At 39.0% G+C, this 23,130-nt stretch overlaps 14 protein-coding genes across 14 annotated transcripts; 7 read left to right on the plus strand and 7 right to left on the minus strand.

Annotated features, from left to right (window-relative positions):
• Nucleotides 1–512: 512 nt before the first annotated feature.
• Nucleotides 513–1,148, minus strand: VFA1 (Vfa1p; the record flags this gene model as incomplete). The annotated part of the gene is made up of 1 exon (XM_056227529.1): nt 513–1,148. The coding sequence occupies one exon, from the start codon at nt 1,146–1,148 to the stop codon at nt 513–515; it is 636 nt and encodes a 211-aa protein (XP_056087341.1).
• Nucleotides 1,149–1,442: 294 nt separating this feature from the next.
• LCP5 (small subunit rRNA maturation protein LCP5) lies at nt 1,443–2,516 on the minus strand (the record flags this gene model as incomplete). Its single annotated transcript, XM_056227530.1, has 1 exon — nt 1,443–2,516. One exon carries the CDS (start codon nt 2,514–2,516, stop codon nt 1,443–1,445), a length of 1,074 nt encoding a protein of 357 aa, XP_056087342.1.
• A 282-nt stretch (nt 2,517–2,798) lies between these two features.
• Nucleotides 2,799–3,584, plus strand: NSA2 (rRNA-processing protein NSA2; the record flags this gene model as incomplete). Its single annotated transcript, XM_056227531.1, has 1 exon — nt 2,799–3,584. The coding sequence occupies one exon, from the start codon at nt 2,799–2,801 to the stop codon at nt 3,582–3,584; it is 786 nt and encodes a 261-aa protein (XP_056087343.1).
• A 766-nt stretch (nt 3,585–4,350) lies between these two features.
• RSP5 (NEDD4 family E3 ubiquitin-protein ligase) lies at nt 4,351–6,780 on the minus strand (the record flags this gene model as incomplete). The annotated part of the gene is made up of 1 exon (XM_056227532.1): nt 4,351–6,780. The coding sequence occupies one exon, from the start codon at nt 6,778–6,780 to the stop codon at nt 4,351–4,353; it is 2,430 nt and encodes an 809-aa protein (XP_056087344.1).
• Nucleotides 6,781–7,879: 1,099 nt separating this feature from the next.
• DSE1 (Dse1p) lies at nt 7,880–9,601 on the plus strand (the record flags this gene model as incomplete). The annotated part of the gene is made up of 1 exon (XM_056227533.1): nt 7,880–9,601. The coding sequence occupies one exon, from the start codon at nt 7,880–7,882 to the stop codon at nt 9,599–9,601; it is 1,722 nt and encodes a 573-aa protein (XP_056087345.1).
• A 928-nt stretch (nt 9,602–10,529) lies between these two features.
• YCK3 (casein kinase YCK3) lies at nt 10,530–12,107 on the minus strand (the record flags this gene model as incomplete). The annotated part of the gene is made up of 1 exon (XM_056227534.1): nt 10,530–12,107. The coding sequence occupies one exon, from the start codon at nt 12,105–12,107 to the stop codon at nt 10,530–10,532; it is 1,578 nt and encodes a 525-aa protein (XP_056087346.1).
• A 445-nt stretch (nt 12,108–12,552) lies between these two features.
• On the plus strand, nt 12,553–14,043 carry GLO3 (ADP-ribosylation factor GTPase-activating protein; the record flags this gene model as incomplete). The annotated part of the gene is made up of 1 exon (XM_056227535.1): nt 12,553–14,043. The coding sequence occupies one exon, from the start codon at nt 12,553–12,555 to the stop codon at nt 14,041–14,043; it is 1,491 nt and encodes a 496-aa protein (XP_056087347.1).
• Nucleotides 14,044–14,188: 145 nt separating this feature from the next.
• On the minus strand, nt 14,189–14,545 carry SKDI05G2050 (uncharacterized protein; the record flags this gene model as incomplete). The annotated part of the gene is made up of 1 exon (XM_056227536.1): nt 14,189–14,545. The coding sequence occupies one exon, from the start codon at nt 14,543–14,545 to the stop codon at nt 14,189–14,191; it is 357 nt and encodes a 118-aa protein (XP_056087348.1).
• Nucleotides 14,546–15,047: 502 nt separating this feature from the next.
• On the minus strand, nt 15,048–15,782 carry SCS2 (phosphatidylinositol-binding protein SCS2; the record flags this gene model as incomplete). Its single annotated transcript, XM_056227538.1, has 1 exon — nt 15,048–15,782. The coding sequence occupies one exon, from the start codon at nt 15,780–15,782 to the stop codon at nt 15,048–15,050; it is 735 nt and encodes a 244-aa protein (XP_056087349.1).
• A 289-nt stretch (nt 15,783–16,071) lies between these two features.
• On the plus strand, nt 16,072–17,418 carry AVT6 (aspartate/glutamate transporter; the record flags this gene model as incomplete). The annotated part of the gene is made up of 1 exon (XM_056227539.1): nt 16,072–17,418. One exon carries the CDS (start codon nt 16,072–16,074, stop codon nt 17,416–17,418), a length of 1,347 nt encoding a protein of 448 aa, XP_056087350.1.
• Nucleotides 17,419–17,874: 456 nt separating this feature from the next.
• Nucleotides 17,875–18,993, plus strand: SHO1 (osmosensor SHO1; the record flags this gene model as incomplete). Its single annotated transcript, XM_056227540.1, has 1 exon — nt 17,875–18,993. One exon carries the CDS (start codon nt 17,875–17,877, stop codon nt 18,991–18,993), a length of 1,119 nt encoding a protein of 372 aa, XP_056087351.1.
• A 316-nt stretch (nt 18,994–19,309) lies between these two features.
• Nucleotides 19,310–20,173, minus strand: RPL23B (60S ribosomal protein uL14; the record flags this gene model as incomplete). The annotated part of the gene is made up of 2 exons (XM_056227541.1): nt 19,310–19,681; nt 20,132–20,173. 2 exons carry the CDS (start codon nt 20,171–20,173, stop codon nt 19,310–19,312), a joined length of 414 nt encoding a protein of 137 aa, XP_056087352.1.
• Nucleotides 20,174–20,756: 583 nt separating this feature from the next.
• Nucleotides 20,757–21,575, plus strand: SLX8 (SUMO-targeted ubiquitin ligase complex subunit SLX8; the record flags this gene model as incomplete). Its single annotated transcript, XM_056227542.1, has 1 exon — nt 20,757–21,575. The coding sequence occupies one exon, from the start codon at nt 20,757–20,759 to the stop codon at nt 21,573–21,575; it is 819 nt and encodes a 272-aa protein (XP_056087353.1).
• Nucleotides 21,576–22,049: 474 nt separating this feature from the next.
• Nucleotides 22,050–22,625, plus strand: SPR6 (Spr6p; the record flags this gene model as incomplete). Its single annotated transcript, XM_056227543.1, has 1 exon — nt 22,050–22,625. One exon carries the CDS (start codon nt 22,050–22,052, stop codon nt 22,623–22,625), a length of 576 nt encoding a protein of 191 aa, XP_056087354.1.
• Between the last annotated feature and the right edge of the window lie 505 nt (nt 22,626–23,130).

Genomic DNA, 23,130 nt, shown 5'->3' on the forward strand with positions numbered 1-23,130 from the left:
TGATCAATCCAGATATGAGGCCTGTATTTAATCAAAAATCGTCTGTAAGCTGACTCGATGTGTTCGTGTTTCACCACCTAAGAAAATTTCTTGCACGGCTACTAGACTTTTCAAATTAAATCTCTAGTCTTCAATCTGAATTCGAATACTTCTTCGACAAAAAGTTATAAGTTAGCTTTCTATGCTCAATTATGAAAATCAACAAAGAAAGCAAGTTATTGTTAATTTAAAATCACTCAACGAGAACTCTACAACCTAAGGAACCCTACTCGGTAGCACTCAACAGCATGTCAGATAAATACAAACATTACTCACACTTTCTGTCTTTCCCAGGGAAGACAGAAAAAAATAGTTGCAATTTAGTCGCTTGATACGTACCGGTCTTCTTTTGTGACAGCGCAGAGTAATAAAAATATGATTGTTGATCATGAGCCATAATTAGGTGATTTTTATATACTTTGTATATAATGCTCTTTGAGTATTTGGTCATGGGAGGAGCGGGCGGATTTCTTCTATTGCTTATCTTGTCTTGGAACAGAGGGAAATGCATGTTTTCGAAGCAGTTCTTCAGGATCTGTATTAGAGTAGTTCTCTTGTTCCTTAAGATATCGTTCTCGATTTAGTTGATCTGTTCTCTTCTTCAGGACTCTGCTTTCAAACATTATTTTCGCTAGCTCGTATTTCCGGTTTGTCCTTCGCAATTCTGCAACTTCGTCGAGTATTTTGCCGTACTCTGCCTGTGTTTCCAATAGGGTATCTGGATCACCCTCGACCTCTGGAGGGGCATCAGCAGTCTCGGTTGTGGTAGACTCTCGATTTTCAGAACTATTCGCCTTCTGTTTTTCCTTCTTGGAGAAGATTTTAGTAACCCAACCATCCCAGGACCCTATTTGGTTTTTGGCAGATGCCAACCTCTCAATTTTACTCTTGACTAGCTTCAATTTGCCTAAGGCCTCGTTATACTCTGTGCTATATATGGGGCTGGCAAATTGAGGGTTATCTTGTAAATGTATATCGCACGTGTACAGCCAATCTGGGCCAGATGCGTTATAAAGAACGGTTGTTGACGGCTTACTGCAGATCGCACACGGTTGCATGTCCTTAAGGGCAACTTTTCTGGCAACATATTGGTTAATCATTGCAGGCATATTGTATTATGGCACTGCCGGCCAGAACTCTTTCTAATATTATTCTTTTTGTTATACCACCTGAGCTACATTGCATTTTATTAACTTAAAAAAGAGAAAAACAAAGAGAAAATATACTGGAAAGACTAGCGATGATGGAGCTAACGCTGCCAGAAAAATTTTCTCTGTACTAATTTTTTGGAAGCTCAAGAGATGCTTTTACTGAATTACGTATTTAACACATTGTACTTACATCCAGCCCTAAATAATATGTCTATGACATATCGACATATAGGAAAATAAAATATTTTGCATCTATAGTTTCCTCTGTGCTCTATCCCAGGCAGAACGGGTTTTTTTGGCACCACGTCTCGATGTACTATCCTCCAGCTTTCTCTTTGAACTGAATATACCAAAATCTTCACCACCAATGACATTAACCCTTGCGTTTCTTTCTCTCTGCTTTTGTTTCCTTTTTTCAGCTTTGTTTGTAATATTCAGCCTCGTGAAGTTATCTTCTTCAAATGAAGTGACCTTAAGTTCCTTTTCTGTATCTCTGGAAGATTTAATACCACCTCTCCCATGGTTTACAATGTCAGCACCAATAGATGCGCTCCAATCTGGCTGATCTGATGATTCTCTGATATACTCTTCCATTGCTTGCATACGTGATTTGCTACTGCGATCCTTATGTTCTCTGGCATCAAATCTGTCTTCGAAATGTGTTTGCTGTGGTGGCAACACGGCTGTAATCTTGGGTGGTTTGTATACACCTGATTCGTCGTCACCGTTTTCGTCTCCATTTTCTTCCTTAGATACTTCTTCATCTCTATGTGATGATTTTTTGTCTGTGCTAATAATTCCCGAAGTGTTTGGTCTGTATGCCATTTCTTCTTCACTGGAGTCGTCTTCTTCACTGTCGTTGTCATCCTTGCCATGGTTCGCCAGGGTAGATGTTTCCAGCGCACGTTTTTCAGCGTCCTTATATTCCTTCTCCATCTTTACATATGCTCTGGTCAACTTGTCCAGTTGGTAGGACAATTTCTTTTCTAGAGGTTTAACACCACGTTCTAACACTACACGATGTTGGATAGAGCGTTCACGCGCATCCATTGCAGTGGGATTTTTACATTTCTCGTCTAGTCTGTTACCTATCAGCATCATTAGCGAATTTATGTACCCCAGCATGCTTCCATTTTTTAAAGATAGCAGCGATACTTTCTCAGTAGGCTTCTTGGCATCTGAAAATAGATGTTCATGCAGTTGGTTACTTTCAGAAACCTCATCGATCTCGGAATTATTATAAAGCCCTGATAATCTCTCCAAGGATTCTGATGTGGTGGCAAGTGATCCGTTGATCTCCTTTAGTAATGCATCAAGTTCAGACATCTTCTATAGTGAATTCTTGTTCGATATTTCACCTTTCTTTCATCTACTAGGTCGAGCTCATCGATTTCTTTTGCTTTGGCCTCATGGTAATGGTGTGAAAAATTTTATGTCGTTGGAAACGGTAAAAGGATTAGCCTGATGGAAAATTTTCCGGAAAGCGATGAGATGCGATTTTATAACAATTAAGTATGCTAAGAAGTGGTTGAAGAAAGAATTATTATCTGTGTTTTGTATCAGACCTTTCATCAACCCCATACGAACATCGATATATAGAAATAGACAATGCCTCAAAACGATTATATTGAGCGTCACATTAAGCAACATGGTAAAAGATTAGATCATGAAGAAAGGAAACGTAAGAGAGAGGCAAGAGAGTCCCATAAGACCTCTGAACGTGCTCAGAAATTAACTGGTTGGAAGGGTAAACAATTTGCCAAGAAGAGATATGCTGAAAAGGTGTCAATGAGAAAGAAGATCAAAGCACATGAACAATCCAAGGTTAAAGGTTCATCGAAACCATTGGACACCGACGGTGATGCCTTACCAACATATCTGTTAGACAGAGAACAAAATAATACGGCTAAAGCCATTTCTTCATCTATCAAACAGAAAAGGTTGGAAAAAGCTGACAAGTTTTCAGTCCCATTACCAAAAGTTCGTGGTATAAGTGAAGAAGAAATGTTCAAAGTTATTAAAACAGGTAAATCTAGGTCAAAGTCATGGAAGAGAATGATAACGAAACACACTTTTGTCGGTGAAGGTTTCACCAGAAGACCAGTTAAAATGGAAAGAATCATTAGACCAAGTGCGCTAAGACAGAAAAAGGCAAACGTTACTCATCCAGAATTGAGGGTTACCGTCTTTTTACCAATTTTAGCCGTCAAGAAAAATCCACAATCTCCAATGTATACTCAATTAGGTGTTTTGACCAAAGGTACCATCATTGAAGTCAACGTTTCCGAGTTGGGGATGGTTACAGCTGGTGGTAAGGTTGTCTGGGGTAAATATGCTCAAGTCACAAATGAACCGGATAGAGACGGTTGTGTTAATGCAGTTTTGCTTGTATGAACATACATATGTGGCATTCTGTTCCTCTTTTTTCTGTTCCAGTGGTTTCAAATAAGGTTTACTTTCAATTTAATAATGTAAGGTACATCTTAAAGCACGTAAGAACAGATATATAAAATACATACACTCCGGGTTCTGCATTGGTTTATCTTTTTATTTCTCGTTATTCTCTGTACAATAATAAATCCAATATATCTTCTATTTTTGCTTGGACTACAACAAATGGCAGACGCACTCTCTCGGCGAGTTTGAGTAGCCAGAGGGGAATGGCGAAGTGCGATCGTTTCTATATACGTGACTTGTGGAGGCCATGCCGGCTGCAATATTGTTGCGCACATAAATGTCAAGTAATCTAAAAGGGAGTAAGGTATATTTGTAAAAAGCAGGTATACTATATGTATATAAAAAAAACGCATTAATATAAATCTAAAAGAGGATATAAAAAAAAAAGAGGCGTAAGGCAATGTAAAGTTATTGGTGTCATACTTCTTCTTAATAAGAAAGGCCTGGTACGCGAGCTCGGAAATTTTTTGGTCAATCATCAAAATAAGTATGTCTCGTTCTTCTCCAAATTTTTTTTTGGTTGCTGTTAGTGTTGGAGTGATAGTAACAATCGTTAATGATTCTATGAGTAATTCAAAAAAATTAAAGAAGAGCATCTTTTTTACTGCTACCAATCAAAATATAAAACAAGATAATTGACGCGAGGAAAGAAAAGATGGAGAAAACGGAAGCCATAATAGAAAAAAAAATGGTGTAAAAATGATCACTCCTGGCCAAAACCTATAGTTTCTTCCACGGCCAATGTTAACTTCTGTTTCATGCTGTCATAATCAACATATTGTGGTAGATCAACTCTGTTGAAACATGTATGAGATTTTGGTAATTGCTGTACTTCACCAGCTTTTTCAATAGTAAATCTTCTTGGACCATCGGAACCTTGCAAATCTTTGAACCCATTAACAGGTATACGAGAAGTACCTGTGGTGAATTGTAGTAAACGGGCTCTTTGTTCATTATCCCATTCACTGACGCATTTCCAAAACCATTGAATCACTTCATCTGACTCTTGGTAGCCACGGTAATCAGTATGTTTCTTCCAATCTTCAATATCAATCTCTGCAATGCCACCAATCAACAATTCTAGTTCACGTTCATCAAACACCGTCACCAAGTCTTCAGGGATTAGTTCGTTGAAACCATCCATGAATGCCTTGAACTGTTCCTGTACTCTATCAACAATCCTCCATTGTGTATATAATTCGACATATTCTTTCTTATTGCCATCAGTAACTTCAATATTTCTCCCATCCGGCTTCAAATCCACTGTTACGACTTCACCGAATCTTTCATCGTCGGCACTAAACGTTAGATCTAAAACGCCATCTATACTATTCTCAAGCATCCAGTTTAATGAGTTATACACTTCAGCGTCAACACCCTCCATATCTTGCAACACGACTTTTTTACGTAGCATCATCTTGTAGAGTGCACCGACAAAGAATGCATCCAAAAATCTTCTATGGAAAACACCAAGGCCAACAACTCTACCAATGAACTTAAAATAGTTCAAATGTTCTGGATTAATACCACTGTTGGGGTTTATTTGAATGGTATAGTTGTCATAAGCAGAATATTCGAATAGACAGTAAAATGGGTTAAACATCTCGTGAGATAATAAAAAGAAAAATTCTCTGGAGACACCACCATAATCTAAACCTTCTTCACCATCAAATTTAATCATCAATCTTTTCTTTAGATCTTCTGGAGTTTGCCTCATGATTTCTTGATAGGCATCTTCGAAAATGTTCTTTCTACGCACTTTGATATGACATTGTCCCGGTAATATTCTAAGAGCCGGTTGAGATCTGAAATAGATGACCTTACGCCTGAAATCACGCTTATATTGAGGGACATTTTGATCTAACGATGATGGTAGTCTTGGGTCATCCCATGTCGTCGTTTTTGTATTATGGTCAACAAAATATACACGGGCGGTATTCGTCAATCTCATTTCCCATCCAGAAGGTAAAGGACCTAATTGGGACACGGGTTGCTGTTGAATGGTAGTGTTTGTAGGACCATAAGTACGTATATACTGTTGTCTTCTTGGATCCACCCAAGTGGTTGTCCTGGTATTATGATCGACGAAATAAGCTCTACCTTCTGGAGTAAATCGCTGTTCCCAACCTGAAGGTAGTTCACCTAAACCTGATGTGGTGCCACCTGTAGCAGCAAACGCTGCAGCTGCTGCACCGTTAACAGGGGGGATATTTGTACTGCCTCCAACTTGAACCGTTACGGAAGAATTGTCTGAGGATCCGCCAGGTAAAGTTCGTCCTCTATGCTGCCTTCTTTCCAATTCGGTGTTCGCATTCATTTGATTTCCACGTTCAGCTTCTGTTTGATCGAGTGTTGGCCGTTTCCAGGTGGTAGTTCTGGTGTTATGATCGACGTAGTACGTGCGGCCAAAATTATCAGTCCTTCTTTCCCAGCCAGGTGGTAAACGACCATATTGGTCTTCAAACGAAGAGTATTGTCTTGTACCACTAGAAGTGGAATTGGTAGGACGGTGATTTGTAGCTGCCGTATTAGCGGCAACTGTGGTACCACTTTGTAAAGTTGATTCTACCGCTTGTGCGGTACCTCTTGAGGCGTGAGAAGACGAATGGTTACGGCTAGAGGTCGAGGTATGACCATTGGCTCGGGTTGTGGCGCTTGCGCCTGTACCAGAAGATGCTGCATGGCCAGAAACAGTTTGTGAATGTGTGGTTGATGAAGGTTGTTTCGATAGAACAACAATCAATCTACCGCTGACAGCCATTCCGTCGTTAGATTTTTTTAAATCACGGGTAATGGTCTCTTCACGAGATCTACCACTCGATGTAGCGGTATCTTCGTCCAAATGACCTAAAACGTCACCTACACGAACATTAACGACACCAAGAAAACCTTGATCCTTTTTTTTGAATTTCTTCTGGTCAAACACTTGAATGGTCAAAATTGAGTTTTCATTGATGTCATCAAATTTAAAGGTTTCATTCCAGTAGGGATTTAGCGTTTTCTTCGCTGCAGAAGTGGATTTAGTTTGGTAACCATCAATGGTCAAAACGGCAAATGGATCCGGAGAACGAAACACATCCCTCTTGTACAATGACTCTGCGGCCACCAACTTGACAGATATTGACGAAGGCATTTTGTCTTAGTTTTCTTCTTATTCGTCCCTTCTTGTCAATCTATGATAATCAAACTAACGAAGGAAAGGGAAAAGGAAAAAAGGGAGAAGTAATTTAGTAGTTTGACAAACTAGGGAATCTCGCGTCTTAAAAAGGTGAAAGGCAGACAGTTATATCGGTATTTCCAATTGATAAGCACTTACACACAAAACTATTTCCTGCTGTTTTATTTGCTACACACTTACTCTTTGAGAAGGAGAAATGAACTGAAAAAGTCTTGTCTTACTTGTGAAATATGCTTCACGAACTATAGTAATAAGTCCAAATCCGTAGAAAGGAACTGACAACGCTTATTATCTTAAAATCGTTCTATTTAACGAAAAAAACTGACTATTGTAGTTCTAACGAAGAAATGGAAAGCAGCCTCAAACACGACAAAGTCCCTTTATCAATTAGCAGATGCGATATTCGAATGCCCTGAAATGGTGAAGCGTATGCCTTTAAATTGCCCAAGTGGAACCCACTACTAGCAAGAAGAACTTGCAACCACCGTGAAGATCACTACAATTTGGTCTTTTACCAAAAATTTCCGCTAAATTTTCTGTTTTTCCCCTTTTCCATACAAAGTCATTATGTACGTACTTGTGCACGTGATTGAACTTTATCACGTGATTGGGAGGCTGAAGTGCGCCAGCAATTTTACATTTTTCACAACTTTCAAATGTAAACAAACCAGCAGTCAGTTTTTCAAAACAAATAAACAATGAAAGGTAAACATTAGACAGAATATTTTATCTTGAAGCTTAAAGTAGATGCCATTAGTGGTCAATTTTACAATCTTTAGTTTAATGCGTGACTTAATGTTGACAGAATGCTGATTTGGCTGGTCAACTAAATGGGGCTTGGTTCACAACAGAATTGTAGCCATAACTACAAAGCTGAACGGCAATCGCACTGGTTTAAGTAAATAATTGCGTAAACTTTGGCAGTATATAAAAAGCAGAGCGTTCTCTTGTGTTCATTTTTTCCCTATTTCCTCTCTTCACATACCTTTCGTTTAGTCAGTATCTTTTAAGACGCTAATCGAAAGCATCATAGCAAGCAACACCTATTAATATCATGCAAGATACCAAATACTACGAACCAACAAATATTTTTCGTCAGCCTGCTATCAATATTAAGAAAAGATCAGATAAGACGAAAATCTCACAATCCATAACGACCTCGTCTACATTTAAAAGGACGTGGCAAAACAATACTTCCAAAATGAACTCTCCCATTTTGCGAAAGGCATCAGACAACTTCAATGACTTCTACACAACAAGAAAATTGAAATCTGATTATTGGAGATTATACAATATTGATGAAACGGAGTTGTCCATACCTTCAGCTATTTCTCTCGAGGACAACATACTTCTGGTGTCTACAATGAACGAAAAAGATAATTTGAAACTTTTTGAAATTTCGAACAGTAAAAAGCTAAAGGAGCTACAGACGATAACCGTTCCCGGTAAACCCATCACTTGTATCTGCTTATTACCTACGACGGATTTCCGGCCTCAAATTTTTCCCAGCTCTCAAACAAATACTAGCCATAATCAATTAATCTTGACAGGTCACCAGGACGGTATAGTTAATTTGATATCGACTTCAACATATAAGGGGTGTGCCAAGATAATAAAAAGGTTTAACCATAACAAGTTCTTGAAATCTACCGTATCATCATCAACTCCGATTTTGGAAATATCGCCGAAGACAGCACCTATTTTGAAAGTTTCGCCATGGAATAAAACTGGTTTTGTTTCCCTCTTAAATGATTCTCTGTTCATATACAATTTGAAATCGAATTTAGAATCTATGAAAACACCCATTTTTTTGCAATCATACCCAGGTATCAATTCCTTTGCCGTTAACGAATTTTATGATCCATTCTTATTGGCATTGGTTGGCTCACAATTTGGACCAAATGGCATCTCATTGCTTGATCTGAGGACAAATCTATATATCCCAGGTGTCCTGAATAATAATATCTCAGGGACCATGGAAAAAAATCACTACAAAAGAAAGAACATAAGTTTGGACTGTGTGTGGATAGATAACCATCACGTTGCACAGACCTTCAACGATAAAATTCAAATCTGGGATATTCAGGCCTGTGATGATAAACCAGTTTGTGAACTATATGCTAAGAAAGGTTACATCGAAAGGCTGAAATTTAATAAAGAAAGGGGCACGTTGTACAGCAGTGACGACCAAGGGTTTGTTATTTGCTGGGATTTGCAGAATCTACAAAATATGAAATATGGTGAATTGATTCATGGGTTCAACTCAATAAACGTGGACTTTACAAATGAGCCAACATCAACCAAACAAGTTTTCCAATGTGGTAACATTATTGTAAGCGGTGTCGATAATAAAAAAATATGTCTAAGGAGCAATGAAATTGCCCTCAAAGGAACAGGATGTGGGTTTTTATTTCTCGACACGACGAATGATGGAAGTTTAGTAACTCTTGACAACTTTTGTGAACTGGGATTACATCAAGTTTGTCAAGTTCAATGCGACGTCGACACAGGCGAACCGATCGAGGTTCATGATACTACCAAGAACGAAATCTCCGATTCTTCTACTTTGTTATCATCGAATGATAGTGATCATAGTATAACGGATAATTCTGATGACCTATTCTCAAATTCTGGTAATTGGGATTGTTCTTCAGCGAATACTATGAGTGAAGTTAGATTGCTTGGTGACCTGCAGGATATCAATCTTACGAAAAGGATGTATTCTATGAATGACATGCGCTTGAGTGGATCTACTATTGATACTAATTTTTTTTAGTTTTTTTTTTGAATACATTTATTTGGATACACATCATATCTGCAAAGATGATAGTTGATTTATAGATAGTTTTATTTATAGTTAGTTAAGCTTTTGCTCAAGCTATCATATATAATCAGCGACAATAATTCCCACCTGAGGTATTATTAAAGTCAAATGCAAACTAAGATATGATTTCGTTTATAGCACTCTTCTGATTGCCGGATTGCACACTCGTTTTTTTCATTTTCTTTGCCTCCCCTATTAAACTCTAGAGCTCTTTTGCGTGATATAAAGAAAATCCTTCAAAAAAAGGAGCGTTTGGTTATGTATGCAAATAAAGTTGACTTAGGTGATAATTTTGAGATTTCCGGTCCCAAGTCATATGATGTGATATGATATTTGCCTCTGTAGCGCTCTTTGTCCTCACTATCAAAAGTCCAAAGAATTTGCCTGTATACTCCAACTTGTTATTCTGCATTTTTTTATGTCTTGCTTTATTTTTCTACTTTAAAGAAGATCAGACTCCCATTAAGAAAACAAAGAGAAGAAACGAAAAATCATAGCAGTTTAAATGCTCACATCCTAGTGTCCAAAGTTACGATTCTCTTATTCAATAATTTCAATTTAATCATGAAATACATATTATTTAGAATATATACTTGAAAAAAAAATGCAATACTAGAATTTAAAGATAGGTTTCAGTAAATCAAAAACATAATTAAGGTCGAAAAGTGCTGGCCAAGTATATCAATTGAAGGAATAGACAGATGATGCTAGCTTTTCTTGCCTGATTTTTCTTCTTTTTCCTATTTTCTTTGTTCTCTCCCCTCGATTTCAATTATTTTAGATGATAAATAAAGAGCAATAGAGAGAAATAGAAGTACAATAAAAATACAATATTAGAAAGTCATGAATTGAAGGGAGGGAAAAAGTAAAAGATACTTTATCAACAGCAGCAGAAACAGCAGCAACAATATTTATAGAATCTAGAGCAAAATGCCTCATTTTCGTCACTAGAATAAGTACTATGTTCTTGCTCGTAATTTTGTTGACTTTGATGATTGATATTCTTATTTGTAAAACTTGAATAGTGATTTGATAAGTTGGGCTCATTGTTACTTCTTTTAGGATTAGATTTAGTACTTGAATATGGTACAAATGATAAATTTTGGGTATGATTAATAGAGTCGTACGTTTGGTTTTGGCTTTTCATTGGTCGATGAAGATTTGAATGTGTTTCAGGAATATATTTACTATTGGGCTCGATTTTTTTCAAAATTTGTTGTTGTTTAATAAAACTTTGCGGGTTAGATGAAATTCTAGATTTAGAAATGTCCTTGTTGTTATTATTGTTCGGAGCTTGTTGCTTAGGCGTCGGTACAGGTGTTGTATTTCGTGTCTTTGAGTTCATATTAGTATTATTTCTTGTGGTATTACCATTAACCCTTGGATTTGGATTACCATACCCGTGCAAGTTAGCTCTTCTATTAATCTTGATATTCCAACCTTTGCCACCATTCAAGTCCATCCAATCGTAGTGTCCATCATCCTCCAGACCATTCAACCTCAGGGCATCATCCATCAATGATATCAAATAGTCGTAATCTGGATCTTCCTCGAATTTCAAAGAACGAGCATACTTTAAATATGTGGCAAACTGATACGGAATAGCATTATTTAGCAAAAGATCATCAGGGTTTAGTTTTTGCTTAGTCATACCAATTTTCTCATATTTTAGTTTGTTATTAGGTGCTTTTAAACCCTGCCATGGCAAGGACCCTCTCAGGAAGTAGAAAAAAACATGACCCAGGGATTCTAAATCATCTCTGCGTGACTGTTCTCTGCCAAAATGTGTATTGATAGACATATATCTAGCGGTACCACTCAATGACTTCCGTTCACGGTATGGTATATGCTGTTTCGTTCTCGGATCCCTATATTGTTTGGCCATACCGAAATCAACCATGTAAATTAAATTAGGATCATTGTTAGAAGAAGAAGCGCACGATTTGATGACTTTCCCTTCCGGTGATATTCTTTGATATTGAGAGATTAGGAAATTATCGGGTTTAATATCACGATAAATCAAATCATGGTCATGAATTGCTCTGACTCTATCAATCATTTGCTTGGCCACCATACAAGTAGTTTTTACTGAGAACTTCCTCCCACACCATTCAAAAAGGTCTTCCAACGAGGGTCCTAGTAAATCTATGATTAAGATGTTATGCATACCTTCTTGGCCAAAGTAATAAGCATGAGGGATTCCAACAGAGCCATTCAATATTCTGTAAGCTCTGAATTCGTCTCGTAACTGAGGAGCGTCCGAATGTCGCGGTTCGAATTTGATTGCAACTGGTTCATTGGCCATTATTATGCTAGAATCTCTCTTACTGCCTGTTTGCGCTTGACCGGAATGAAGAATGTTTTCCCCCTCAAAAATTACTCCAAAAGAGCCTTCGCCAATCTTAGGGCCTACAGCATAATGAATACCTACAATGTGTTGTGAAGATCGTTGGGACATCTTTCTCCTGTCGTCTTTTTCGTACTTTTTTCCTCAGATAAGATTCCACTTTTAGCTAGTGGACCGCAGTACGTATACCCTAAATAGCAGACAATTCTTGCAAAATGGAATTTTCCTCCTCTCTACAAACAGCAAATAATATCAGCACCAATGCGTTACAGATGCTGTCCACTTGCTACTGTATAAGCGTCCTTCTCCAATCCCCTCAGATAATGTTTAAAATTTTACTCTCAGTATTGGTATTATCTATGACACAAAAGGAAAAGTGCATGCTTGGTCACTCTCCACGACACGATTGATTTCTGAAAAAAAAACAACTATTTTGCATAAACAAGATCTAGCTGGCCTTTCATAATAGGAGATCCAGGTGATATTGAAAGGAACGGTAGTAGTTTATTAGTGATCTGAATCATTTATAAACGAGACAGTGTACGCAACATCAACAATGAGTAGCGATGAAGGAGAAACATTTGCTACAGAGCAAACTAGTCAGCAAGTTTTCCAGAAGCTAGGTAATAACATGGAAAACCGAGTCTGTTTTGATTGTGGGAACAAAAACCCTACTTGGACTTCAGTACCATTTGGTGTGATGTTGTGTATTCAATGCTCTGCCGTGCATAGAAATCTGGGTGTTCATATCACTTTTGTGAAGTCTTCTACGTTAGATAAATGGACAATTAATAATCTTAGAAGATTTAAGTTGGGAGGAAACCATAAGGCTCGTGATTTTTTCTTGAAGAACAATGGAAAACAGCTATTGAATACTGCAAATGTTGACGCCAAGACAAAATACACGAGTCCCGTGGCCAAGAAATATAAGATACACTTGGACAAGAAGGTTCAAAAAGATATGGAGCTATACCCGTCCGAATTGGTTTTGAACACTCAAGATTCTGCAGACTCACCATTAGACACCGATTCTGAAGCTTCGAGGTCAAATTCTAAGGAGAGTAGCGTCGACGATTTCTTCTCCAATTGGCAAAAACCAAACACGAATTCCAATTCTAACTCCAAGATTAATGTAAGTCCGGGATCCTTGGCCTCCAACAACAATGACACCAGCACCACCGGCATCAAGACTGCTGCGACGAAAACGAGAAGCTCAATTTTGACAGCAAGCAGAAAGAAACCGGTATTGAACTCGCAAGATAAAAAGAAACACTCAATTTTATCATCAGCAAGAAAACCTACAAGACTAACCGCCAAAAAGATGGATAAATCACAAGCAGAAGATCTGTTTGAACAATTTGAAAGAGACGCTGAGCAAGAAAAGGAAGACGAGTTTTCCAATACGTCTTCCAGCACCAAAATTAGACAAAATGATTATGACTCCCAATTCATTAGTAACGGCAAAGGTAGCAATAATGATAGTATAGATGATATCAATACACAACCTGACGAGTTCAATGAATTTTTGAATGACACTTCAAGCAACCTTGACACTAATAGGAACGAACAACAAGATACTTTAACACCAAAGTTTGCTAAATTAGGATTTGGTATGACCATGAATGATGCCAATGATTTAGCCAAACAACAAAAGGAATCCCAAAAAATAGCTCAAGGACCAAGGTATACGGGGAGAATTGCGGAAAGGTACGGCACACAGAAGGCCATATCATCGGATCAGCTCTTTGGTCGCGGTTCATTTGATGAAGCAGCAAGTAAGGAAGCACATGATAAATTGAAAACCTTTGACAATGCTACATCGATTTCCTCATCCTCATATTTTGGCGAAGATAAAGAGGTTGACGAATTTGGCAACCCAATCAATAATAGTGGAAGCGGAATAGGAAGCTTTGATGGCCCTAATTCCAACAGTGGGTTCATTGATTTTAATGCTACTGCAGATGATGAGTTACAAATGCTGAGGGACGTTGTTGAACAAGGTGCCGAAAAATTAGGTAGTTATCTAAGAGATTACTTGAGAAAGTGAGTTACCTTTCCCGGCAACTCAGAACAGTTTTTTTTTTCATTATTATCATTGTTACTTATTTTCTTTTTTTTGTAATGAATATCTGTTTAGTACATAAATACGATTTTGTGTGCATGGTGCGTTCAGTACTATTCTCCAGTCCTCCTTACCGCAGCTTAATGCTTTTAAAGTCAAAAGGCTCATGAGCGTACGAGGCGGACGAACCTGCAGGCGTATTAGTATCAGAGGTATTGACATCATCATGAAAACGTTGCTTCGTCGGAGGAGTAGATAAACCGCTTTCAAAAATTGCCCTGCTATCCCCTTCGTCGTACGTACAATATGAGTCCGGACTTGTATTCCAAAACGAGTCCATTATTTGATTACCATATTCGTTGGATATACTACTCGAGTTTAAACCTTCGTTCACGACAAAGGGGTAGTGGTACACATCATGCCCAGTATTTTTGCTCTGATTTTCTACCAGCTCCAAATTAGTGTAATACAAGCGTAATGGGTTCATGTTGGTATATTTTATACACAGTTTCTGATTTCACCCTAAGGTCATCATAAGACAAGTTGAATATGCCCAACTGTTTCTATTCATGAACCAAATTAACCCCAGTCTTCATGAGAGCTTCATCAATGTGCATACGATGGGATCTCCCCTTATTTACTAAACCCCGCATTGTTGCAGAATAATAATGAATGATTCTGGACTCAGCGTGACTAGCGCCTGCCATCCTAAGACAGTCGAAAAATGAGTGAGTAAGTAAGGTCATCATTAGTTGAGATAATAGTATAATTGACAGTTATTTTCGTACACAAAAAATAATAGTATATAAAAAATTAAAAAAGTATGGTCTAATCCCTTTGTTCTAGTGTTTCGTAAAGTTGGGAGAGGAAACAACAAAGAGACGGCTTCCAGAAAACCAAAAGTTAAATAGGAAGACAATAGGGAAGAAAAGGGCCAAAAGCATATATATATAATTAGAATATAGCTATATCCTCAATCTTTTGCCTTATCATCTGTAGAACCAACCTAAAACCAAAATAAGGAGCGCAATCAATATGAATATGCCCATGCTGGACGATTCGCTTTCTGTAGACTGAGTTGCAGGTTCCTTTATTTGGCTCTTTGGTGCCGGAGCGCTGTTAGAAGCTTGCTTTTCATTTTCATGGGGAACGGTTTTTTGAATGACAGGTGGGACCTCTTCTTTCTTTATTTGGAGAGGAGCTTCAGTTTTCGATTCAACGGGGATTTCCTTTTCATTTACGAATGAAGTGTCCTCCTTTGGCTCATTGGCTTGGTTTACTGGCTCAACGGCTTCCTTATTATCCTGTATATTTTGGTTCTGTGGTGGACGTACATCTGGACTTATCAAGTATTTAACTTTTATCTTTTTGGAGATAGCCTGTTGCTTGAACTCAGCCTCCAAGTCAGACCAAACATCTGCCACAGCTTTACCATTGAGGTCATAAGGAGAGGGCAACGTGATGACCAGGAACTTATCACGGCACTTGAAGTCTGCGGCAGGCTCTTCGGTCAAACCCAGGAAAATGACCTGGACCTGAATTGTCTCACCAGGGGCTACGACCGCGGCGTTGGGTCTTACGCAGTAGAATTTTGGAGCTGTGGTCTTGACTTTGAATGCAATGGTCTGGTCTGAGTTGTTGGAAATACTAGCGTATTCCGTCGATTGCTCCGTTAATGGAGACTTGTACACCAACACATCGGGGGAAATTTCAACAGCAGACATAATTAGGTTCGCGAAGATTGCAGAATACTCTTCTACTAGATTACCAACACAAACTGTGCGCCAAACCACACCACACAATAAACAATGCACTTTTTACTAAAATCAATTTTATTCACCTTGCGAAAACAACAAGCGAAAAAAAAAAGCGAGAGCAAAAGAGTAGATCACCATGCACGTTTAGGGGATCGGAGAGCTTATCTACACAGCAACCAGGAGTATAAAGAGAAACATAAGATGGAACAGTAGGGCGTGTTTGCCGGCTAAGATCTATAGAGAGAAAGCGTGCATGATGGTAGCTAGTATAAGATCTGGTGCGTTAACGCTTTTGCACACGGCGTGCGGTGCTGGCATCCTGGCCATGCCGTACGCATTCAAGCCATTTGGGTTGATGCCCGGGGTGATTATGATAGCGGTTTGTGGGGTGTGTGCTATGCAAAGCCTATTCATACAGGCCCGTGTGGCAAAATACGTGCCACAGGGGAGGGCTTCCTTCAGTGCCTTGACCCGACTGATCAACCCGAACTTAAGTATCGTGTTTGATCTGGCGATCGCAATCAAGTGTTTCGGTGTTGGAGTGTCTTATATGATTGTAGTTGGGGACTTAATGCCGCAGATCATGTCCGTGTGGACCAGAAATGCGTGGCTATTGAGCAGGAACGTGCAGATTTCATTGATCATGGTTTTTTTAGTGGCTCCCCTGTCTTTTCTGAAGAAATTGAATTCGCTGAGATACGCTTCCATGATAGCTATTTCTTCTGTAGCATACTTGTGTGTTTTAGTGTTGGTGCACTATATTGCCCCCTCGGAGGAAATCCTGCATATGAAAGGCCGGATCTCCTACTTCTTTCCAAAGCAATCTCACGATTTAAACATTCTGAACACTTTTCCGATTTTCGTATTCGCTTATACGTGCCACCACAATATGTTCTCGATAATCAACGAGCAGAGGTCGAGCCGGTTTGAGCATGTGATGAAAATCCCGCTGATAGCTATATCCTTGGCTCTCATCTTGTATGTCGCCATCGGTTGTGCGGGATATCTGACATTCGGCGATAACATCATCGGAAACATTATCATGCTATACCCTCAGACTACGTCAAGTACCGTTGGTAGAGTTGCGATCGTGCTATTGGTGATGCTGGCCTTCCCTCTACAATGTCATCCGGCAAGGGCCTCCATCCACCAGATTTTACAGCACTTTACGGAGGAAAATGCGACTATAAGCACTACATCAACAAGTAGCCCCGCTCCTACCAACGAAAGCTCCCCATTGATCCGTGACAATAGCCTCGATATCAACGAAGTCATTGAAGAAGAATCGATTTATCAACCCAAGGAGACTCCCTTGAAAGGCAAGAGCTTTATTGTCATAACGTGTGCCATCTTAATTGCATCCTATTTCGTTGCAATCTCAGTATCCTCTTTGGCCCGCGTGCTAGCCATTGTAGGTGCTACAGGTTCTACTTCTATTTCTTTTATCTTGCCCGGGCTCTTCGGCTACAAACTAATAGGAACTGAACACAAGGAAGGCATTCCACTCGGCACGAGGCTTTTCAAGTATAGTGGCCTTGCCTTATTTATCTCAGGGCTAGTAATTATGATCACCTGCTTGACCGCAGCTCTGAAACTTCGCTAAACTTAAGAAAGATTATATCCGTTCTATTTTTGCTATATTCAGGCCGTCCCCATTTCATACGTACATAGACCCTTGAACCTACATACCACGCAAGAACCTATTAATAATCTAGCATTTGCGTTGATCCGAAAATTCTCAATCGCGTTTTACATTCTCAACGCGTCTATTCTATTTACACGACCAACTACTTTCGGAGTCGGCCTTTTACTTCAAACGTATCATAAAAAATTCAGCGATTGCTGAAAATATGCAAAGAACATAGAGTGCATCAACAAAGTCATTGAGCCTCGTTTATTGGGGGTCATTGTCTGTCAATTCAGTTTCACTTATTTAGTAAGATTGTTCAAGGGAACGCGCTTTTTGCCCACTGTTGCCCAACTCTATAGTTTGAGAACAGCGCTCGATATTATAGATCAACGCTATTCTTCAAAAACACCAAAATTACGTCTCTGAAGCATGTCATTATCATCCAAGGTAAGACCAACTCCTCGCAAACCTACACGTATGGCCGGCGATCATTCTTTCAAGATGAAAAACTTCTATGCTGATCCATTTGCTATATCGTCAATTTCTTTGGCCATCGTGTCGTGGGTCATCGCGATTGCAGGCTCCATCTCGTCTGCATCCTCCAGCGAATCTTTCCCACGTTTCACTTGGTGGGGTATAGTATATCAATTTTTGATTATTTGTTCCTTGGTCCTGTTCTACTGTTTTGATTTAATCGATCACTACAGGATCTTCCTCACCACGTCTATTGCAGTGGCTTTTGTGTATAATACAAACAGCGCGACGAATTTAGTGTATGCGGATGGCTCCAATAAAGCTGCTGCTTCCGCTGGTGTCATCTTACTTTCGATCATAAACCTAATCTGGATTCTGTACTATGGTGGCGATAATGCTTCGCCAACGAACAGATGGATTGATTCGTTTGCCGTCAAAGGCATCAGACCCTCACCATTAGAGAATTCCCTTCATAGAGCTCGTCGGAGAGGGAACAGAAATACAACGCCTTACCAAAATAATGTCTATAATGATAATATGCGAGATTCAGGCTACGCGACCCAATATGACGGATATACACAGCAGCAGGCACACTCAAATTACGTATCGTCGACAGCATTGGCTGGCTTTGAGAATACTCAGCCGAATACATCAGATGCCGTGAACGTTCATCTAAACACTTTGCAACAACGCATAAATAGTGCTGGCAACGCTAAAGACGCCAACAACAACAACAACAACAACAACAACAACAATCAAACTGCAAATACTAATATCGGCAACACCTTCGATACAGATTTTTCTAACGGAAACACAGAAACTACAATGGGGGACACTTTGGGTCTGTATAGCGATATTGGGGATGACAATTTTACATACAAGGCAAAAGCATTGTATCCATACGATGCAGATGATGATGATGCTTACGAAATTTCATTTGAACAAAACGAAATTCTACAGGTTTCTGACATTGAAGGTAGGTGGTGGAAGGCAAGAAAAGCAAACGGTGAAACAGGCATTATTCCAAGCAATTATGTCCAATTAATTGACAGCCCAGAAGAAACACATCATTGACTAGATCATCAGTATTCTTGCATTATAACTTCCGAAGTCGAAAAAAACATTAATAAATGAACAATAAACAAAACGTCTTTATTGAGCAAATTCTGCTGATGACGTTTTTTTAGAAAATTTATTCTGTAATTATAGGAAAAATCATTTTTTATATAGTACCTTTTCTAAAATCCTCACACAAATTAAATACTGCCTGGTTTAAATACCATCCAACAACATCTATGCACTCTAATATCAATAGCTTGAATTGGATTGTTTATATTAATATTTTAAAAGGTTACATAATGATTTAAAAGAATTTTTCTGGAAATTTTATTTAAACAACGACACCGGAGTTGGAGGCAACTCTTGGCCATAAGTCGGCACATTCCTTACCGACTGGACCAGTAATGGCAGAACCCTTCATTTCACCCTTTGGATTGGCGATAACACCAGCGTTGTCTTCGAAGTACAAAAAGACACCGTCTCTTCTTCTCCAAGACTTAGCTTGACGGACAACAATAGCTGGCATAACCTTCTTTCTCAATTCTGGCTTACCTTTCTTAACAGTGGCCATAACCATGTCACCTAAGGAAGCGGCTGGTAATCTGTTCAATCTAGAACCAGAACCTTTAACGGCAATGACGTACAAGTTTCTGGCACCACTGTTGTCAGCACAGTTCATGATGGCACCAACTGGTAAACCTAACTATTTAAAAAAAAACATGAGGAACACTCAAAAGTGACCAAACAATTAGTTTGTTAGTAAATTAGTACTATTTTTGGGGGAGATGAAATCAACAATATGATGTATATTTCGTTGCACACGAAGAATTTATGGTGGGATGTCTACTGTTCATGTTCCTCATAAAACACTCATTCATGGTTGAAACTAGCATTTTCTCTTTCCTCATCAGTCGACAGACATTTTGATTCCAAAGTTCATGATTTCTGGATTCCATACATTCATGGTAAGTTCATTGAAATAACTTCCGCACATCCCGTTTTAGTTGTCCACTATAATTTCTTGATTTCTGGACTCTTAAGCATCAATACCCCAGTTTTGATATTCCATTTTAAAATATACTTCATGTGTGATTGCTGATCATATCTCGCATAATTTAGATGGAGTTTTTCATTTATTTGGATATTAACATACAGAAATTCTGAATTTTGTACCTTGAGCACCGTTACCTGACATTTTTGCTGTATTATTATCGTGATTTCTCGATTAATTGTTAGATTTCTAAAAAATTCATCTATTGAATATTCAAAACCTACTGGATTTTTGATTATAGCTCCCTCTCCAACTGAAAAGGGATTATGATTTTCCTCCAGCAGGGCTCACAGATGGCGAGCCTGGCCGGTGCATACCGTACCCGGGTGCCTCTGCCCAAGAGGTGGGTCGATAGAAAGAACTCTCCTGCCCAGGCCCAGCACCATAACAGAACCCGCTCGCTGCTGGAAGAGAGAGAAGTATCCAGGCCGGGAGAGACGCTCGCTCGGCTTCTTTCAAGTTCAAGGAGAACTTTTCAGAAAAAAACTATTAACATGTATGGGTTAAAAAAGAAATGTATGGGTATTATATACATGAAAATGAGTAGCTTTTTATGCCTAATCATTTTTTGGGAAATTCCGGAAGTAAAGAGATAATAGTAAATCAAGCATAAGGCTACTACGATCTACCAGACACAGCAATTTCCCTTTTGTTTGAATCCTTTTTTTCCTGCCAAACCAAAAAAAGATCACCTAAGTAACATAAAAGTTAATTAACAACACTTTGTATGATAAGAAGGCTCGACAACCAAAGCCCAGAAGATGAAAACCTACGAATTAAGAGGACGAGAGTAGAGTTGGTCGAACACAACGATGATGAAGAGGAAACTGAGGTACCGAGAATTCAAAATGGGATGATAGAAAACCATCACGAAAACCTTGAAACAGCGATTGAAATCGTTGGAGACAGAGCTCCTGATAATGCTTCCGAAGACGAAGACTTATGCCTCTTTAGAGCCCTTGAGGAAGGCTCCGGCAGTGACCATCCAAATGCCACGACAGCCGATACTAATACCAATGACAGGGGGTCAGTGCAGAGTAATAGTCCAGAAACGGGCGTCGGTAGTGCTACAGCTTCAACGAATAGTGATGAAGAGCCGCACACAATAGAAGTTCTTTCACAAACAGCAGACGCTTTGAGTGCTTCCCTCATACCTGAAGAGGCAGCGCCATTAACGAAACCTGAAATAAGTAGCAAAGAAAAAACTGTTGACTTGACTGCAGATGCCATAGATTTAGACGCCGAGGAGCAACAAGTGCTGGAAATCTCAGACGAAGATTTCCAAGAGGATACAAAAGAAACCACTAGAGAGTATGGTGCAGCCAAGGACTACCGTTGCCCGATTTGCTTTGACCCGCCGGAAACCGCTCTTATGACCTTATGTGGCCATGTATTTTGTTGTTCATGTCTGTTTCAGATGGTTAATAGCTCTAGAACTTGTAGACAGTTCGGTCATTGCGCACTCTGTAGAAGCAAAGTTTATTTGAAAGACGTGAGGCTGATGATACTAAGAAAAAAGCAGACTAAGAAGAAGACGAAAAGCTAGCTGCGAAACTGCGACCTTCTTGTATCCTACTTGAATACTTTCAAGAAAAGGAATGTTTAGAGAGACGGTATTATTGGCAAAAAAATATGGGCTCTCCGTTAGTACCATCCGGATTTCTTACTTTTATGCTTTGGGGCTGTCGGCAGTTTTTTCGCCAAGGAAGGGAACAAGTCCGAAATGCTGGAATCATCTACACAAAAATGACTGCAAATGAAAAAAATGACAAAGAAAAGAAAGCCTTGATTGAATAATCAACTTGCAAAGGAAATAATTGACTTCCCAATTACTGCCGTATACTGGCTACACAAACAAAGGGAAAAGAAGGAGGAACTCCGAGCATATAACGAGAATTACGTGTATCACATAAAAAAAATTAAGGTCACTAGATACAACATAACTAAAATTCAGGAGCTTGCTTTTTTGCTCCTGCCAGTGGTATTTTGTTTTGGGTTGTGTTTTATTCCAAGCTTGCTTATGACTATTTCATATATATGGCAATCGTACTCATCCTCCAATCTGCATTGGATTTACCCTCTGCATTCAGGTAAACGCCTATCAAATGTGAATTCCCCTTTCGCAGCGGAAGGATTGCTCAGGAGAAAATGTAATGATATCCAGGATATACAAAGTAATAGAATGATTGAGTTATCATTGCAGGGCGCGTATGATTCGAAGAGACAGCAAGCCTATTTAAAAGGACTCATTCCAAGCAAAAAGAAAAAAACTCACATCAAAAAGTTTTTTAAGAAGCAAAAAAAATCAAGGAAACCCGTCACATTCGAACAAGGCTACTCGTCGGGTCCTGTAATTCTGCGCTTCGGAAATTTTGCAGGAATCAGAGATTTGAGAGGTGCAAGATGTCCGCTCCACGGAATAAAACATGGCGTTCACCCAAGACCTGGAGAAAGATGCGCGTGCCAGCAAGCCTCTTTCTTTCCGAGCCCACTAACGCGAGTTAGCCGTGAACATTCTGCCGTACTCGATTGTACCAGGGCCTCTACACGGTTCTGTGACAACATAACCGATGACTTTTCAACCTTATATTTTTGAGAACTAAGAAATGGATTTAAAAATTTAGGTCTTCAAAATAACTAAATAGCCAACATCTTTTTCATAAATGTATAGGTCATTGCAAGATTAATGCAAACAATAATCAAACATCTACTCAAAGTCGGCTCTTTCTCTTTCAATCACGTGGTACCTTTTTTTTTCGATCGCTCGCCCCAGATCGATCGATGGGTTTGAACGAAGAAGGAGAGAAAGTTTCAGTTCAAAAAAAAATAAACTTATGACAGCCGCTATCCAATACTTAAATTGATGGGGATAAGTTTACTAATCAAGAAGCGAGATACCTGTTTAAAGCGTTAGAATCAAGCTGATTTATAACTTTTGGTGAACCCTTCTTACTTCAAGCGGACTGTCTTCTTTTTTCAAGGTGAATAGTTAGCTTCAAAGAAATCATTCTAGTTTTTAAAGAGGGAAAATATAACTAGCACTTTTTCAAATTTGTTTGATATCCGTAACTCCTTTTCTTTTAGAACCCTGGAAACACCAA

Source organism: Saccharomyces kudriavzevii, assembly GCF_947243775.1.
Source record: "Saccharomyces kudriavzevii IFO 1802 strain IFO1802 genome assembly, chromosome: 5".
Taxonomy (NCBI): domain Eukaryota; kingdom Fungi; phylum Ascomycota; class Saccharomycetes; order Saccharomycetales; family Saccharomycetaceae; genus Saccharomyces; species Saccharomyces kudriavzevii.